This window comes from Ranitomeya imitator, chromosome 2 (assembly GCF_032444005.1).
Source record: "Ranitomeya imitator isolate aRanImi1 chromosome 2, aRanImi1.pri, whole genome shotgun sequence".
Classification (NCBI taxonomy): domain Eukaryota; kingdom Metazoa; phylum Chordata; class Amphibia; order Anura; family Dendrobatidae; genus Ranitomeya; species Ranitomeya imitator.
Window position 1 is genome coordinate 237,122,327 of NC_091283.1, and position 17,059 is coordinate 237,139,385.

The following is a 17,059-nucleotide window of genomic DNA, read 5'->3' on the forward strand; positions in this document are numbered from 1 at the left end:
TGGTTTTGCCACGCGTTTTTGGCCAGATACGGGCCTGGCAGATGGTACCTGTTGCGATGTTGATGCCTTCTGCGGCTCCTCCTCCTCCGCTTCAGAGCTACTGCCGCCTGCACCCTGTTCCCCCAATGGCTGCCAATCGGGGTCAACAACTGGGTCATCTATGACCTCCTCTTCTATCTCGTGTGCAACTTCGTCTGTGTGACAGTGTAAGCCGGTGGTATAGCATTCGCGACGGGGCACCATAGTCTCATCAGGGTCTGATTCTGGATCAGTACACTGCGAGGGCAATGTTCTGGTCTGAGTCAAAGGAACAGCATAGTAATCTGGCTGTGGCTGTGCATCTGTGCACTCCATGTCCGATTCAACTTGTAATGGGCATGGCCTGTTAACTGTTTCACTTTCTAACCCAGGAACGGTATGTGTAAAGAGCTCCATGGAGTAACCCGTTGTGTCGCCTGACGCATCCTTCTCTGTTGTTCTTGGTGAAGAAGACAAGGAAGCGACTTGTGCCTGACCGTGAACATCCACTAACGACGCGCTGCTTTTACATTTTGCAATTTCAGAAGAGGAGGCGAAAGAGCTAGAGGCTGAGTCAGCAAGGAAAGCCAAAACTTGTTCTTGCTGCTCCGGCTTTAAAAGCGGTTTTCCTACTCCAAGAAAAGGGAGCATTCGAGGGCTTGTGTAGCCAAACGACGAACCTGGCTCAACAACTCGAGACTTAGGTGCTATATTGCTTTTCCCACGACCACCTGATGCTCCACCACCACTACCATCATTACCAGCTGGCAATGACCGCCCACGGCCACGACCTCTTCCACCAGACTTCCTCATTGTTTGAAAAACGTAAGCAAACTAACTGTATTTGTTACTGTAAAACCAGTTACAAGGTGAACTCAAACTTCTGTTGGATTTATATATCCCTTTATAGGTGGGTGAGACTGCAGGGAAAATCAGGCCCAATGTATAACAGTACACAGCTTCAGTGGCAGACAGATATGCCACTAACAGGACTGACGCTGATGCAGACACTAACAATTCAAATCTCCCCCTTTTTATTTTTTTCTGGGAGAATATTGAAGAAATGTGGCCCACTCTCATACAGTATATGTTCTGTGGCACACAATTTGAGACAGGTGGCACACACAGGAGTGGCACAGAAGCAGAAATGCCAATCTTAATCTCCCACTATTTTTTTTTCCATGGAGAATTTAAAAGAAATCTGGCCCAGTATTACACACTAGGTTTAATGTGGCACACAATTTGAGACATTTGACATACACAGGAGTGGCACAGAAGCAGAAATGCCAATCTTAATTTCCCTTTTTTTTCAGGGAGAATTTAAAAGAAATATGACCCAGTATTACACACTAGGTTTAATGTGGCACACAATTTGAGACAGGTGGCACACACAGGAGTGGCACAGAAGCAGAAATGCCAATCTTAATCTCCCACAATTTTTTTTCCAGGGAGAATTTAAAAGAAATCTGGCCCAGTATTACACACTAGGTTTAATGTGGCACACAATTTGAGACAGGTGGCACACACAGGAGTGGCACTGAAGCAGAAATGCCAATCTTTTTTTATTTATGGGAGAATTGGCAAGAAATCAGGCCCACTGTTAGACTGTATGTTTTCTGTGCCAGAAAATGAGACACAGATGCCACACACAGGACTGCCACTGATACAGATTTGCCAATTTTAATCTGCACCCCTTTCTTCTTCAGGGAGACTAGTGAATAAATGTGGGCCACTGTATTAGAGTCTATTTTCTGTGGCAGAAAGTGGCTTGAAGAGATATAACGAAACAAAAAAAAAGGGACTGTCCTACAATTACTATCTCTCTGCAGTAATCTCAGCAATGTATGGCAGGCAGCAATAACAAGGAGTGGACTGCTGCACAAAAAAAGTCAACAGTGTGGACAAACAAACAAGAAAGGTGGTGTTGGACAGTGGAAATCACTACAGCACAAGCGGTTTGGGGGTTAATGGACCTTGCCTAACTCTATCCCTGACGATAGAGTTATCCCTGACGCTTCTGACGAAGCGGCAGCAACCTCTCCCTATGCTCAGATCAGCAGCAGTAAGATGGCGGTCAGCGGGAACGCCCTTTTATAGCCCCTGTGACACCGCAGAAAGCAAGCCAATCACTGCAATGCCCTTCTCTAAGATGGTGGGGACTGAGACCTATGTCATCACGCTGCCCACACTCTGCGTTCACCTTCATTGGCAGAGAAATGGCGATTTTCGCGTCATTGAAACGCAACTTTGGCGCGAAAGTCGCGTACCGCATGTCCGACCCCACACAGGGATCGGGTCGGGTTTCATGAAACCCGACTTTGCCAAAAGTCGGCGACTTATGAAAATGACCGACCCGTTTTGCTCAACCATAACCCTACTGGTGACTAACAAGAAGCCCTTTGTATGTCAAACATTTCCCACATTCTGAACATGAAAAAGGCTTCTCCCCTTTGTGAGTTATCTGGTGACTAACAAGATGCCATTTCTGGTAAAAACATTTCCCACATTCTGAACATGAAAAAGGCATCTCTCCTGTGTGAGTTCTTTGGTGTTCATCAAGATTCCCTTTGTAGGTAAAACATTTCCCACATTCTAAACATGAAAAAGGCTTTTCTCCTGTGTGAGTTATTTGGTGTGTAACAAGAGTCCGTTTCTGGTTAAAACATTTCCCACATTCAGAACAGGAAAAAGGCTTCTCCCCTGTGTGAGTTCTCTGGTGACGAACCAAATTTGGTTTCCCTTTAAAACATTTCCCACATTCTGAACAGGAAAAAGGCTTCTCACCTGTGTGAATTCTATGGTGATGAACCAAACCTGTTTTCCATTTAAAACATTTCCCACATTCTGAACAGGAAAAAGGCTTCTCCCCTGTGTGAGTTCTATGGTGATCAAACAAATCTGATTTCCATTGAAAACATTTCCCACATTCTGAACATGAAAAAGGCTTCTCCCCTGTATGAGTTCTATGGTGATGAACCAAATCTGATTTCCATTTAAAACATTTCCCACATTCTGAACATGAAAAAGGCTTCTCCCCTGTGTGAGTTCTATGCTGATTAACCAAATCTGATTTCCATTTAAAACATTTCCCACGTTTTGAACAGGAAAAAGGCTTCACCCCTGTGTGAGTTCTATGGTGACTAACCAAATCTGATTTCCATTTAAAACATTTCCCACAGTCTGAACATGAAAAAGGCTTCTCTCCTGTGTGAGTTATTTGGTGTCTTACAAGATGCAATTTCTGGTTAAAACATTTCCCACATTCTGAACAAGAAAATGTTTTCTTTGCTGTAGGAGCAGTTTGTTTTTTAATGCCGATTTTGTGACTTTTATTTTCCTTAGTAGTCGGTAATGAATCAGAAGACGGGACCTGTGATGACAGATCTTTGCTGTGAATAGATGATATATCTGGAGTAACAGCAATCACTTCAGTTGAATCTTGTAGGATCTCAAGATCATTAGATTTAAAAATTGAAGATGTCAGCTGTCCCTCTGATTTCCTGGTACAGTCATCTGCTAAGATAATAAAAACAATTTTTTAACAAAATATGCTTGAGTTTTATATTTTTAAACATTTCTACTTAAACTGCCCATAAAAATGGCAAGCTATGTAAAAAAAACTTTAATTATTTACCAAAACAATGACAGTTCACAGTCTAATAGAAGCCCTTGTTGGATGAGCCAGTATTGCGTGGTGTTCAACTGTTTGTTCATTCTGACTCCCAAATATTGAAAAAAAAGAAACCAATCAATGTTAAGTAGGCAAAGATAATACCAATTCTCATCTCACAAAAAACAAGTCCCCACTCAGGTCCATCATCTGTCAATGGAAAAACAGGTTCCCACACTATTAGAGGCTCAAAGGCTGTTGTAAAGCATCAGAGTTTCTATAAACCAATCCAGCAAAATCCGCTCTCACTTCTGAGTCTTGCAGTGTGCTCAAACAACATTTAGGATCCCTGTATTTAGCAATATTATAGCGAGAAGAATCCACTTAATTTGCAGTGTGTGTCTCCTGGAGCACAATCTGGGCACTATGTGCTGGGTAATAAAATGACAAATGTGTAATTTTCACTCTGCAACATCCACTTCGTGCTAATTTACAGAAAGTGGCTGTGGAGTCAAAATATTCATATCTCCTGCACACATGGTCAAAATTGTTGGTATCCCTTGTTTAATGACAGAAAAACCCACAATGGTCACAGAAATAACTTTAATCTGACAAAAGTAATAAATCAAAAATCTATGAAAATGAACAAATGAAAGTCAGACACTGTTTTTCAACCATGCTTCCACAGAAATAAAAAAAATAAAACTCATGAAATAGGCCTGGACATAAATGATGGGACCCTTAACTTAACTGCTTTGTGACCGCCAACGGTAAATAAACGTTGACGCTAGCAGGGCTTTGCGCAGCGCCGTTTGTCTACAGTCAGCGGTTTTTGTGCTCATCGGAACCCCCACGTACCTTATAACAAGGGGATTCCAGCGCACAACACTTCCTGTGACCCCCAACCTCATCGAGACCTGATTGGTTCAGGTCCTGATGATGTCAGCATCACACCAGCCAATGAGAAAAATCACTAGGAAAGTTGGTTGTAGCAATGAACTTTCCCGTGCGATCTGCCTCATAAAAACGCTGTTTCTCCTAGGATCTCCTGTCAGTGAGAGATTAGAGGAGAAACAGTGTTACAAGTGCTGCTGGCAACAGATGTGTCAGTCAGCAATCTTGTTATAATGTAAAAAAAACAGATAAGGCAAATTAGGGTTAGTGCTATAGTTAGGGTTGATGTTAGTTTAAAGTTAGGGTTACTGTTAGGGTTGCTGTTAGGCTAAAGTTAGGGTTACTGTTAGGCTAAAGTTAGAGTTAGGGTTTATTCTAAAGTTAGGGTGAGGCTAAAGAATTAGGCTTTTCTCAATTGTCTCCCCAATAATTTGGTCACATCAGTCACGTCACGTCACGTCAGAGTTTTCTATTTCTGCAAAAAAAAAAACAAGTAAAATGGCCGTCAGTATTATAGTGCAGAGGAGGCTTATGCACTTTTATGCTCTGACAGCGAAGAAAGTGCAATGTCAGATGGCGACGTGGATTTCGAGGGATTTAGTAACAGCGAAAGTGATGGCTCAGATATGAGCAGTGATTCTGGTCCATCCTCACACACAAGGACCAGTACAACAAGAAGGACAAATAGCGCTTCTGGAGAACTGTCTCCAACTCAGGGAACAATGCCCAGTACTAGCGCTGTCCCTAGTGTTCGTGAATTGGTGCACACCGATGTCCAAGGGGCTTTGCCTCTTGATGTAGCATTTCCCAGATGGAAGGCTTCGGATTCGGCTACTCCATTCATCCCTAATTTTAATGCCATTCCTGGTATAAATGTGGAGGTGGAAAATTTTAAACCAGTTAATTTTTTTTAAATTTGCTTCTGACCGATAGCGTGCTAGAGTATATTATCCTACAAACAAATTTATGTGTGTCCCAATTCATCACCCAGAATCCATGAACCTATTATGCTAGGTCAAATTTGTGGACACCAACTAATGTCCTAGATATGAAAAAAAATTTAAGACTTACAATCGCTATGGGGCCTGTTAAAAAAAAAATGAGCATTTGGTCCTATTGGTCCAACCGCCCTGTTCAAGCCACCCCAATGTTTTCTGCTGTTCTTCCTAGGATTTGTTATGAAATGCTCATGAGATTTTGGCATTTTAACGACAACAGTCGATGCCTGCCCAGAGATGCCCCAGAACATGACAGACTATTCAAAATCAGACCCATCATCGAAGACTTGACAGAAAAGTTCTTAAAGCTCTACACCCCAACAGAAAACATTTCCATTGATGAGTCCCTTGTAAAATTCAAAGGAAGACTGCACCTCAAGCAATTTATTCATCTAAGAGGGCAAGGTTCGGAATAAAGCACTCATTCCAGCAACTGAAACAATAAAGAACCCCCAGAGAAGATGTCGTGTATGTTCCAAGAGAGGAATGAGGCATGATACCCGCTATTATTACCCATAATGCCCATCATTGCCGGCCTTATGCCTCCATGACTGATTTATAATCTTCCACACAGAACCACGTTTTTAAACTGTTTTGATATTCAAGCATTTGGTTTATTTAGTGACAGACACATCTGAGTTGAGCTGACTTAACAATTTGCAGGGGTAGGTGGGGGGATGTCTCCAGAGACACAAGCTGGGCACAATATATTGGGCACTACAATGACATGTTTGCAATTTTTGCTCTAAGGCTATTTGCACACGTCAGGATTTCTTGCAGAAATTTCCTGAACAAAACGGGACATTTTCTGCAAGAAATCCGCATGCGTTTTTTTCACATTTTTCTTGCGGGTTTTGCGCTTTTTTGCGTTTTTTTTTCCAGAGGTTCCCAATACAGTAATATGGTGGGAAATCTGAAAAAAATCCGCAAAATTAATGAACATGCTGCGTTTTTTACCGCAATGCATTTTTTTCATGGAAAAAAAAATGCAAAATATGCACAAAAATTGCGGAATGCATTATAAATGATGGGATGCATATGTATGCGTTTTTTAAGTGTTTTTATCGCGTTTTATAGCGAAAAAATCTTGAACGTGTGCACAAAGCCTGAAACTTCCACTACGTGTTTCTGGAATTCATCCATGTAGTGGAAATGGTCACTACATCTATAGATGAATTCCCAGAGGGGTGTCATTTCCAAAATGGGGTCACTTCAGGGGGGATTCTGTTGTTCTGGCACTTAGCGGCTCTCCAAAGAAAAAAATTGGGCCTGATTAAGAACACAAAACTGGCTGCGGGAAGAGGATAAATCAGAGAATTTTGGACACTACTGTAATCAAAAACTGTGACTATAGACAATAACATCTACTGAAATGCTCAAACTGAACAGTCTCCATCAGTAATAAATGAGCAACTAGTGGTGAAACCTCTCTGGGGGTAATTAGAGCACGGGGCTCGGTGACTTCACAATCTAAACTATCGGAAGCTCCAATATTTTCTGTCAGATGAGTTTCAAGAAGAAATATTACACATTTAAAGAGAACTGTGTATAATAGTGCAGAGCGGAGATGTCTTAAAGGGAACCTGTCAGCAGGATTGTGCTCAGTAACTACAGACACTGTCAGGTCGGTGCCGTTATACTGATTACACTGATACCTGGTGATCAAATCCGTCTTGTGGTTGTTGTTTAATCTGTATTTGTAGTTTTCAGTTAATGAGATTCTCGTGATCTAGGGCAGGACTGTGGGCGGGGCTTTATGTGGTGCTGTGGGCGGGGCTTTGTGGTGCTGTGGGCGGGGCTTTATGTGGTGCAGTGGGCGGCTGGTAGGTGGGGCTTTATGTGGTGCTCTGGGGCGGGGCTGTGGGCGGGGCTTTGTGTGGTGCTCTGATTACATATTCATCTGTATTGGCTTATGACAGGTCGCGGATCCCTCACTGACCTGCCCCCCATTTTTACATAATGCATATAATAGTGTTGATATTATTGTTGATAATGCCTATAATATTGTGGCTATTGGGAGGCTTAGAAAAAAAAATTACATTCAGCAAAATGTCACCGGCGGCAGAGATAGATGCTACTGGACAGGCGCCGTTGGTGACATTTTGCTGGATGTTATTTTATTTTTTTCTAAGCCTCCCAATAGCCACAATATTATAGGCATTATCAACAATAATATCAACACTATTATATGCATTATGTAAAAATGGGGGCAGGACAGTGAGGGATCCGCGACCTGTCATAAGCCAATACAGATGAATATGTAATCAGAGCTCCACACAAAGCCCCGCCCACAGCCCCGCCCCAGAGCACGAGAATCTCATTAACTGAAAACTACAAATACAGATTAAAGAGCAGTAAATCAGAGTTGCATTCATTTATGGTGGACCATTGGAGCTACTATGAATCCTGACCAGAAGATTAGAGAAAATAATATTGCTCCCCATTTCAGGAGAGATTGTGCAGTAATCTGAATTTCTTAGGATCAAAAACAATGTAGTTTATGAGGTGGAGTGAATCTGTGGCACCACAGGAGTTCAGGTACCACAGTGGTATTGCTTTCCTCTCGTGGAGGGTAATGCCATGCCTGGAGACAGGAGGAATCCCTTTGGCAGGTAACCTTTCATGCAACACATTCTGACTCCAGGCCAGAAGGGGGAGCTCTACACCCGACTTGAGGGGAGCTGCTGTCTCTGGTCAGGAGGATGAGTCAGTCTCTAGGCAGTTGCTAGGCAGACAAGCAGACAGTTGGTAGAAGACAGTGAAGGAGCACAGAGGTACTTAAGAGCTAGAGAAAGACTGCTACTGGGACTCTCTAAGCTGAGCGCAGAAACTGGGTACCGAGAGCCCGAGGCTGAGGGGGACTGCAAGCCCCACGGCAGAAACGGAGGGTAGGAAACTAAAAAGGCTTGCCCACATAATACCTGAGGTACAGCAGCAATCAGAGTCCAGAGTCACCGTGAACAGAGACCCAAAAGAGACGGCTCAAGTTGCCTACTCTGCAGGTACTGTCCCTGGACAGGGAAGAAAGAGGACCTTGTTAGAGAGCTACAGGCAGCAAGGCACCACAGACCAGCGCATAGTGGAAGGCTCCCAAACTGACCTGTCAAGGGGATTTCCACCTGTTTTCAGGTTGCCTGGACTCCAGCTACACCTGTTACCGGTACCCTGGACTGAGGCTGAATACCATCTCAGTAAACCAGGTAAAGACTGCAACCCTATGTCCTCCAATTACTTGCGGCATTCACCATCCCTGCCAAATACACTGGGAGCCCTGGGGACACCGCTTCACCTGTGGGAAGTGACACCATCTTTGCTGCACCATTGCCCCCAGAGGACCCCTTTAAACAGCATTGGTCACCTCTGACCGAGAACACATTCCATTAAGTAATGAACCCGGTACGGAGTACCCCACGGCCCTGGCGGGCAACTCAAATCCATGAAACCAGGGCTCGAGCCATGCCAACACATCTCCTGCAGGCGGGAATAAATGTATATTACAGCCATCAGCCACGCACAGCTCAGAGATATATCATGGCACCGGTGTGATAGGTTTATGTAGATTATCACAATCCTCCTGGAAGTTAGTCGGTTTTAATACAAATTGAAGAGTCCGGATAAAGGGAAACTCTGTTATTGTGCAGAAATTCACACTTGGCCTCACTCCACATTTAATGTTGTCGATCATAAAAGTGAAGTTTGGCCAGAAAGACGGGACCTGGTCTTGTAGGGACCATATGATCACATTCAGCAGCACAGAAGGGAGAGAAGGTAGATTCATCCGATAAGATCTCAGGGTTCTAGGAAGCCAACAGCATCATCACCCTCCGCTTTCTCTTACAGGTCCATCAGAATATTTTTCTTTAAGTGATTTTCTACCTTGTCAGCACATTCTACGTACGCTGTTATTTGGCTTTGTAGTTTACAGATCTGGGCAGGTAACAGCGTCTCCTAAACCCAGGGGGTAGGTGGATCTACCAGGTTGTAAGTTCTATAGAAAAGGGTTTTCAATGACCAAAGTCATTTGAACAGTTTTAGGTGGAGGAGAATGTTGTGGTCTAGAGGTAAAACGGTGATCATGGTAATACAGCCGGACTACACCACCGATAAAGCAGCCACAGCCGGTGACTGAGAAGAATCTGTGACTTCTCTGCATTTAGTGGTTAGTACTCACCTGGGTAGTCATATGTAGGAATCTCCTCTTTACACCACTCATCATCCCTCACATATGTCTCTGTAGTATTAATATGGGATAGATCTTCACCCTGAAACAAATATTGAAAAAGTCACCGACAGATGGAGAAGTCACGTCTATGATCAGCTCTAATCCTGCCATCTCCACCGTTTTCATTACACAAGTATAAAACATATAATACTGGTGGATAAAACAAGACTGAGCACAAGACCTTCACCGGCGTCTTCACATCAAAGGGGAGATCTCCTGACACCTTCTCTCCATCTACCTGCTGATCCTGAGGAGCATTGGGATCTTCTTGGTTACAGTCCTGTGGAAGAAGAGGACGGGGACATCTCTCTGGTGTTGTCCTCTTACTGGATAGATCTGGAGGAAACACATACAGGGAGTGAATTCATTCTTTACATACAGATAATTATAGGCCGTGTGTATTTAGTCCTGTCTATTACCTGGAGATGTGAGGGGCTGGGGAACCTCCATTATGACGTTCTTGTACAGATCACTGTGTCCTTCTAAATACTCACACTCCTCCATGGAGAAATAGACAGAGATATCCTGACACCTTATAGGAACCTGACACGTACAATGATACCATCATCCCCCGATCCCTTCATAGTGTTACTGTATAATGTCCCAGCATTCCCAGCAGTGTCACCTCTCCAGTCAGCAGCTCAATCATCTTGTAGATGAGTTCTAGGATCTTCTGGTCATTGATGTCCTCATGGATCAGAGGGTGAGGTGGAGGCCCCGTGATTGGGCTCAGGGGTCTTCCCCATCCCTCAGACACAGGGTCCTGACAGCGATCACTAGAGGTCTTCTTCACCACTGTGTAATCCTGGTAATGGAGAGACACATTAATAAATCTCACTACAGACATTTCCAGAGTCCTCACCTCTCCAGTTCTGTCCATCTGTTATTCCCATAGATAAGAATGATGTAATGTGACGTCATCAGAATCTTTCACCTCTCCAGTAAGCCGGAAGAGGATCTCTAGGGTGAGATGTAATATCCTCTCCGCCATCTTGCCTCTGTCCATATCCATCTTTGATGGGTAAATCAGGAAATTTTTCTTTTGTAGAAGATCTTCACTGAGAGGATCCGATATTGTAGAGACCTTAATGAGAAGATGAGCCGATGTAACATCATAAGAATCCTGTAATAATACAATTACTGGAGATAATAAGGGAAACATATGAGGAGATTTATTATTTTACAGTATTTAGTTTCCTTCTTTACATCTACTAATAAATCCTATATATTTAGGCCACAGACAACAAGCAGTTTCCTCCTCGGAGTCGGCAGCTGAATACGTTTCTCATAGACTCATCTTCCATAACGCTAGTTCTCGTCTCATTTACCGACCCTGGAATCGGCATTAGCAATACTGCAGGAGATATTCATTACACGCGACATGAGAAATAACTACTTCATGATGAGGACGACATCTTCATCTTCTACTACGGCTCTAGAGACATATTTGGCCAGAGTCGGTCACTGACTCCATCCCCACCGGCCGTCTGAAGGTTTCCCGTCTTCCCCGCACTGTAATCTTCTTTGACGTTAGATCTCAGGTCTGACAGAGTTTGGCTGAATGCCCCCCGCCCCCAAGTACTCGATAGTATGGGGCGGTCTAGTTATTACGGTACTTACATGCCTAATAATGGTGTCTGGGCTGCAATGTATGAAGGTCTATTAGGCCAGAGGCAGCATCCAATAAGTTACCTTTTACCGCCCCCATACACAATAGACTAAAGTTCCATGACATCACTGATTTCGGGGGTTTGGGCGACTATATAATGTATCTGGGGGCCTCCCGACAGATGATGTCAGGGCAGAGAAGGATCTGACATACTGAATTTCAGAGGATAATCCGTTTGTTCTTCCTGTAGATAATCCTCCGCTAGAGGAGTCTGGAGGCGACTCTCTCATACAGACACCAGGAAAGCTGGAATATTTGTGTGTATGGGGGAGTCGGGAGAGATGGCCGTCTGACAAATGACCGTTCAGCCAACTCTTATCTCATGTGTATGGGGCCGTTAGTATTACACTGACAGCAGTGATAATAACCGACACTACAGTAGTACAGGGTATCACCGGAGCCATCAGAGGCTTGTATGTGGTATGATCGCACTGATCAGAGGGGTTTAACAAAGGGTTAAAGTGAAAAACATCATAGTTTCATCAACAAGAAATATCCGTCACTATATGGAAAGCAGAGTCGCTGCACAATGTTAGTTAAGTCTCGTCCATAACTACTTTATTATACTCTATTATCCTGTACACAGTGGAGGAGATAGAAATCACAGGTACGACAGCAATAGCTGGAATTGGGCCCTCCAACGGAAAGAAGAAAAAAATCTATATATATATAAAGCTGAGGGTAGGTATGTATGTGTGTGTGTGTGTGTGGGTGTGTTTGTGTCAAGCCACGCCCATTCCACATAGAAACCAATCACTAACCATGTATTATTTCACCAGAGCTGTTTAAAAGAAGCTGAGCTGTGATTGGTTGCTATGAGCAGCAGTTTTCCCACTCCACAACACCTCAGCAGACACTGACCGGGTGGGAGAAATCTAGCATCCCTGGGAACATAAACTCCAGCCATTGTCTGCCCCCCAGAAAGGAGCAGAAAGCACATGACAGAAATGAATCCTCCTCCTCTATTACTGCCGCGCTCTATTGTTACCGGCGTAGAAAATCGCATCATCAGCGGCCGCACACAGAGCAGCACTGCCAGGTTACATAACAGCACATCTCCAGGAACTCCCTGCTCAGCGCCACCCAGCTCGGGACTATGGGATGGAGGATGTGTGATGGGTATATGGGCACGGGACTATGGGATGGAGGATGTGTGATGGGTATATGGGCACGGGACTATGGGATGGAGGATGTGTGATGGGTATATGGGCACGGGACTATGGGATGGAGGATGTGTGATGGGTATATGGGCACGAGACTATGGGATGGAGGATGTGTGATGGTATATGGGCACAGGACTATGTGATGGAGGATGTGTATGATGGGTATATGGGCACGGGACTACGGGATGGAGGATGTGTGTGATGGGTATATGGGCACGGGACTATGGGATGGGGGATGTGTATGATGGGTATATGGGCACTGGACTCTGGGATGGAGGATATGTATGATGGGTATATGGGCACTGGACTATGGGATGGAGATGTATAATGGGTATATGGGCACGGGACTATGGGATGGGGGATGTGTATGATGGGTATATGGGCACTGGACTATGGGATGGAGGATATGTATGATGGGTATATGGGCACTGGACTGTGGGATGGATGTGTGATGGATATATGGGCACTGTACTATGGGATGGAGGAGATGCATGATGGGTATATGGGCACTGGGCTATGGGATGGAGCATGTGTGATGTGATGGGTATATGGGTACTGGACTATGGGATTCAGGAAGTGTGATGATCTCCTGCTTCGACTACTGCAACATCCTTTTTTGTGGCCTCACTGCTAAAACCCTTGCACCTCTCCAGTCCATCTTTAACTCAGCTGCCCGACTAATTCATCTCTCTCCTCGCTACTCCTCCACTTCTCCCCTCTGCAAATCTCTTCACTGGCGACCGTTGCCTCTTGCCTTGTCCATGTATGGTTTGGTCCAGTAGCCCATTTATCATCAGATTGTCCTGATTCCTCGACATCTGACTTGGACCTTGTTAATCCAGGAGACGTCTGAGCCGGCATGACTCTCTTTGCTCGTGACACTCTCATGGTTATTGAGGTAGGCGCCATAGTGTTATGGACCACTACTGGTATATTATGTCCAACAGGGCAGAGCCAGGATTTGAACCCCAGTCTCCCACATTGGTGGCTGTGATTTTACTAAATGCAGCACATGTATTGCCGGCTTCTATTATATCTTTTATCGCATGTTACCGAATTTTTCCGATCTTAAGAAAAATGCTCGTGTTACCGATCATGAATCCGAATATATCATATTCGTGCAGAATTTATGTTTGGAGATCTTTTTTCGAACATATTTGCTCATCTCTAATTATGGCCACCACAACCTGCTACACAAAATAAAACCCCAGTCAATATGGAGGCATTTACAGTCCACCACAACCCCAGTATAATGGCCCCTACCAGCCACACATTCAGTATGAGAGTCCCAACAGCTCTTCTCTTAATATGATGCCCCCACAATTCCTGATATAAACCCACACACTACTCAGCCAACCTGGTTCCTGAGGAGCGCTGCTCTGGTCTGTGCAGTGTGAGTACTGAGGCTCCGTACTACAGGTGTGATGTAGTGACGTCATTGTGTCTGCAGTGCACGGAGTCTCAGACTCAGAAGTGAAAGCTGAATGGTGGATCAGGAGCTTTCCACTCCCTGATTCACTAATCTATTCAGCGGTATCACCACCATATGAGTGTGGATATCGCTGACATTGTGATGATGGGAAGGAGAGGGTGACCAATACCGGACCCCACCGAGCCCTGTCACTTCATAGGAATCATAGCAACCGAGTGGGCTACCTTTATGGATGATACACTCCTGCCTATCCAACTATCGTATGGTAAATATCTCATAGATCCTGGGTTCATTAGTATCTGCACCAAGAATGAGGCTAAGTGAGTATTTATTAATTGTCAGTGGTCGGAGGTAGTCAGTGAGGTGGAAGGTACCATATTGTGCATGTAGGGGGCAGCACTGTGGGAAAATTAGAAAGTGGGGGGATGGCAGTACTGTGGGGACATTATACTGTGTGTGAGGGGGATGCCAGTCCTGTGGAAATGCAACACCCCAGGTAACAGGTTGTTGCACTGATGTTGCCTTCCTTTTGGGGTGGGCGATGTCATGCGTGGAGGCAAGGAGGATTCTCTTTACCAAGTAAGCACACGCATTCAACACATTCTGAATCCATAATTAGAACCAACACATCATGCAAAGGTATTATCAATAGTAAACAAGAATCCCCAACATCCACTATGGGTGTACCTGCAAGTATTACATAGTACTGGAAAATAATGGAGGTAATACCAACCTAAATGTTGAGCATAGAAGAGGCCCCGACGCGCGTTTCGCTGTCAATGATTCCTCGGGGGTTCTATTTATTGTGACCATACTGATTGATGCTATATACTAGTTACTTGTAGCGGCTGCACTTGCGTATTTATATAGGCCACCACTTTATCTTTTTGCATATGTCAAATTTTATCTCCCCTAGCCCCATGGGTTTATTTGTTTGAATATACTTTGGATACACCTTTTTTGGTACAGTATACAATATACTTTGTTGAGCATTGGTCATTGGTGTCACTACCCCTGTTAATATTAAATTATTTGTTACTTTGTTCTTGTTAGGAATTTTAAATATTATTATCTGTGCTTACTCTTAATAAAAAATATATATTTTATATTCTACTCTGTGATTCACTATTTTTTGGGGGAGATATGTGTAGGGGTATAGCGGTACTATGAGAACATTATACTGTGTGTGGTAGTATGGCGGTACTGTAGGAACATTATACTGTGTGTGGGGGTATGGCGGTACTATGAGAAGATTATACTGCGTGTGGGGGTGTGGCGGTACTATGAGAACATTATACTGTGTGTGAAGATATGGCGGTACTATGAGAAGATTATACTGTGTGTGAGGGTATGGTGGTACTATGAGAACATTATACTGTGTGTGGGGGTATGGCGGTACTATGAGAACATTATACTGTGTGTGGGGGTATGGCGGTACTGTAGGAACATTATACTGTGTGTGGGGGTATGGTTGGTACTCTGAGAACATTATACTGTGTGTGGGGGTATGGTGGTACTATGAGAACATTATACTGTGTGTGGGGGTATGGTGGTACTATGAGAACATTATACTGTGTGTGGGGATATGGCGGTACTATGAGAACATTATACTGTGTGTGGGGGTATGGTGGTACTATGAGAACATTATACTGTGTGTGGGGGTATGGCGGTATTGTGAGAACATTATACTGTGTGTCGTGGTATGGTGGTAGTGTGAAAATACCTTTTTTACGAGAGATGCCAGTACTGTGGAAACATTATACTGTGTGAGCGCCATCATATATATTACATAAGGGGTGTAAAAAGGAGAGTCATAGAAAAGACTCCTCAGGGCTGTGCTGCATTTGTACAAAAAGACTGCTATCTGCCGTCCAGACGGGACAATGTGACATCAATGGGAAGAGGGAGGGTTTCCGGAGGGAAGAGTCTAGAGGGTGCACCTGGTCAGGAGACCTTGATGACGCAGTTACTGATATAATAAAGGCCAGAGCCCCAAAGGCAGAACAGATTTGGCGCCAAGCAAAAGAAAGGGGTGCGGGGAAGAATCTGAGGTACCAGCTCATGGTAAAGTGCCCGAGGCAGCTGGGTGTGGGGCAGAACCCTGCTTACAGGGCATAATGGGGGCATTACACTGTGTGGGGCCAAGAAAGGGGCCCTGTACTAGGAGAACAATCCGCTCCCTCACTTCCTGTCCTCCATAGTTGGCTTGTATGTATCTACTACAGGAAACAGAAGAACAACGTTATGATTCTTATAAAGTGGCAACAAAAACCCCAAAAGAGTCTCCGTGCAGAAGGGGTTAATGTCCCCGCGCTCAGTAATGGGGAATCTCCACATACCTCCACCTGCAGAGCCGCACTCCACATATATGGCTGCTCTGTGCGCACAGGACCTGTGATGAGGTCACAGAAGGGAGGAGTCACGTGATCCGCAATGAAGACGCTACATGGAGACTTCTCCTCAGTCAGTGACATTTCCGCCATTATTCGTCCTCACTACTGGCACAATTACCTCGCGCCGCCTTTTCTACACAATGTTATGTGTGGAATGTAACGTGTGATTTCTCCGGAGACAAATGTTAGGTCTCGAGTTCCCACTTCTGCACAGGGGGAATCTCGGGCCGTCTCCGCTGCGGTCTCCCATTCCTATCCAGCCGCAGTGGAGTCTGCTCAGCAGGGACGTCGGTCCCAGCGTCTTGCTCGGTCTCGCTCTGTACAGAGAGTTACTGCTGCTTCTTCAGCTCCTGCCATTAAAGTCAGTGCTGGTCAGCAGCGAGCGGACTTCTCTGGGACTGTCCTTATTTGCGCACACTGAGCATGCCCAGGGCAAGATCTCCCGTTGGAGATCGAGGGTCATGTGCTCAGGCTCTGCAGCACATTCCATTGGTCCTCTTGGCAGGTCTTGGAAGGGCAAAGTTTCTGTGGCCACTTCCTGTCCTGCAACTATATAAACTGCGCATGACCGCACGGCCATGCGCTAGTGTACAATTATTATGTGTGTGTGTAGATGGATGTATGTCGATGGATGAAAGCTCCTAAGTATCCCTCCCTAGA

General features: G+C 44.6%; 1 protein-coding gene across 2 annotated transcripts; it reads right to left on the bottom strand.

The window, feature by feature from the left end:
* Window positions 1-1,162: 1,162 nt before the first annotated feature.
* Window positions 1,163-16,792, bottom strand: LOC138662819 (zinc finger protein 436-like). 2 transcript variants are annotated; one of them, XM_069748781.1, is made up of 7 exons: window positions 16,346-16,792; window positions 10,677-10,826; window positions 10,368-10,547; window positions 10,162-10,285; window positions 9,981-10,078; window positions 9,692-9,782; window positions 1,163-3,534 (listed from the first exon to the last, which is right to left on the bottom strand). In XM_069748781.1, exons 1-7 carry the CDS (start codon window positions 16,487-16,489, stop codon window positions 2,393-2,395), a joined length of 1,929 nt encoding a protein of 642 aa, XP_069604882.1. In that variant the 5' UTR covers window positions 16,490-16,792; the 3' UTR covers window positions 1,163-2,392. The 2 variants fall into 2 exon arrangements, with proteins under 2 accessions (XP_069604882.1, XP_069604881.1); XM_069748780.1 differs by having other exon boundaries at window positions 9,924-10,078.
* Window positions 16,793-17,059: the final 267 nt, after the last annotated feature.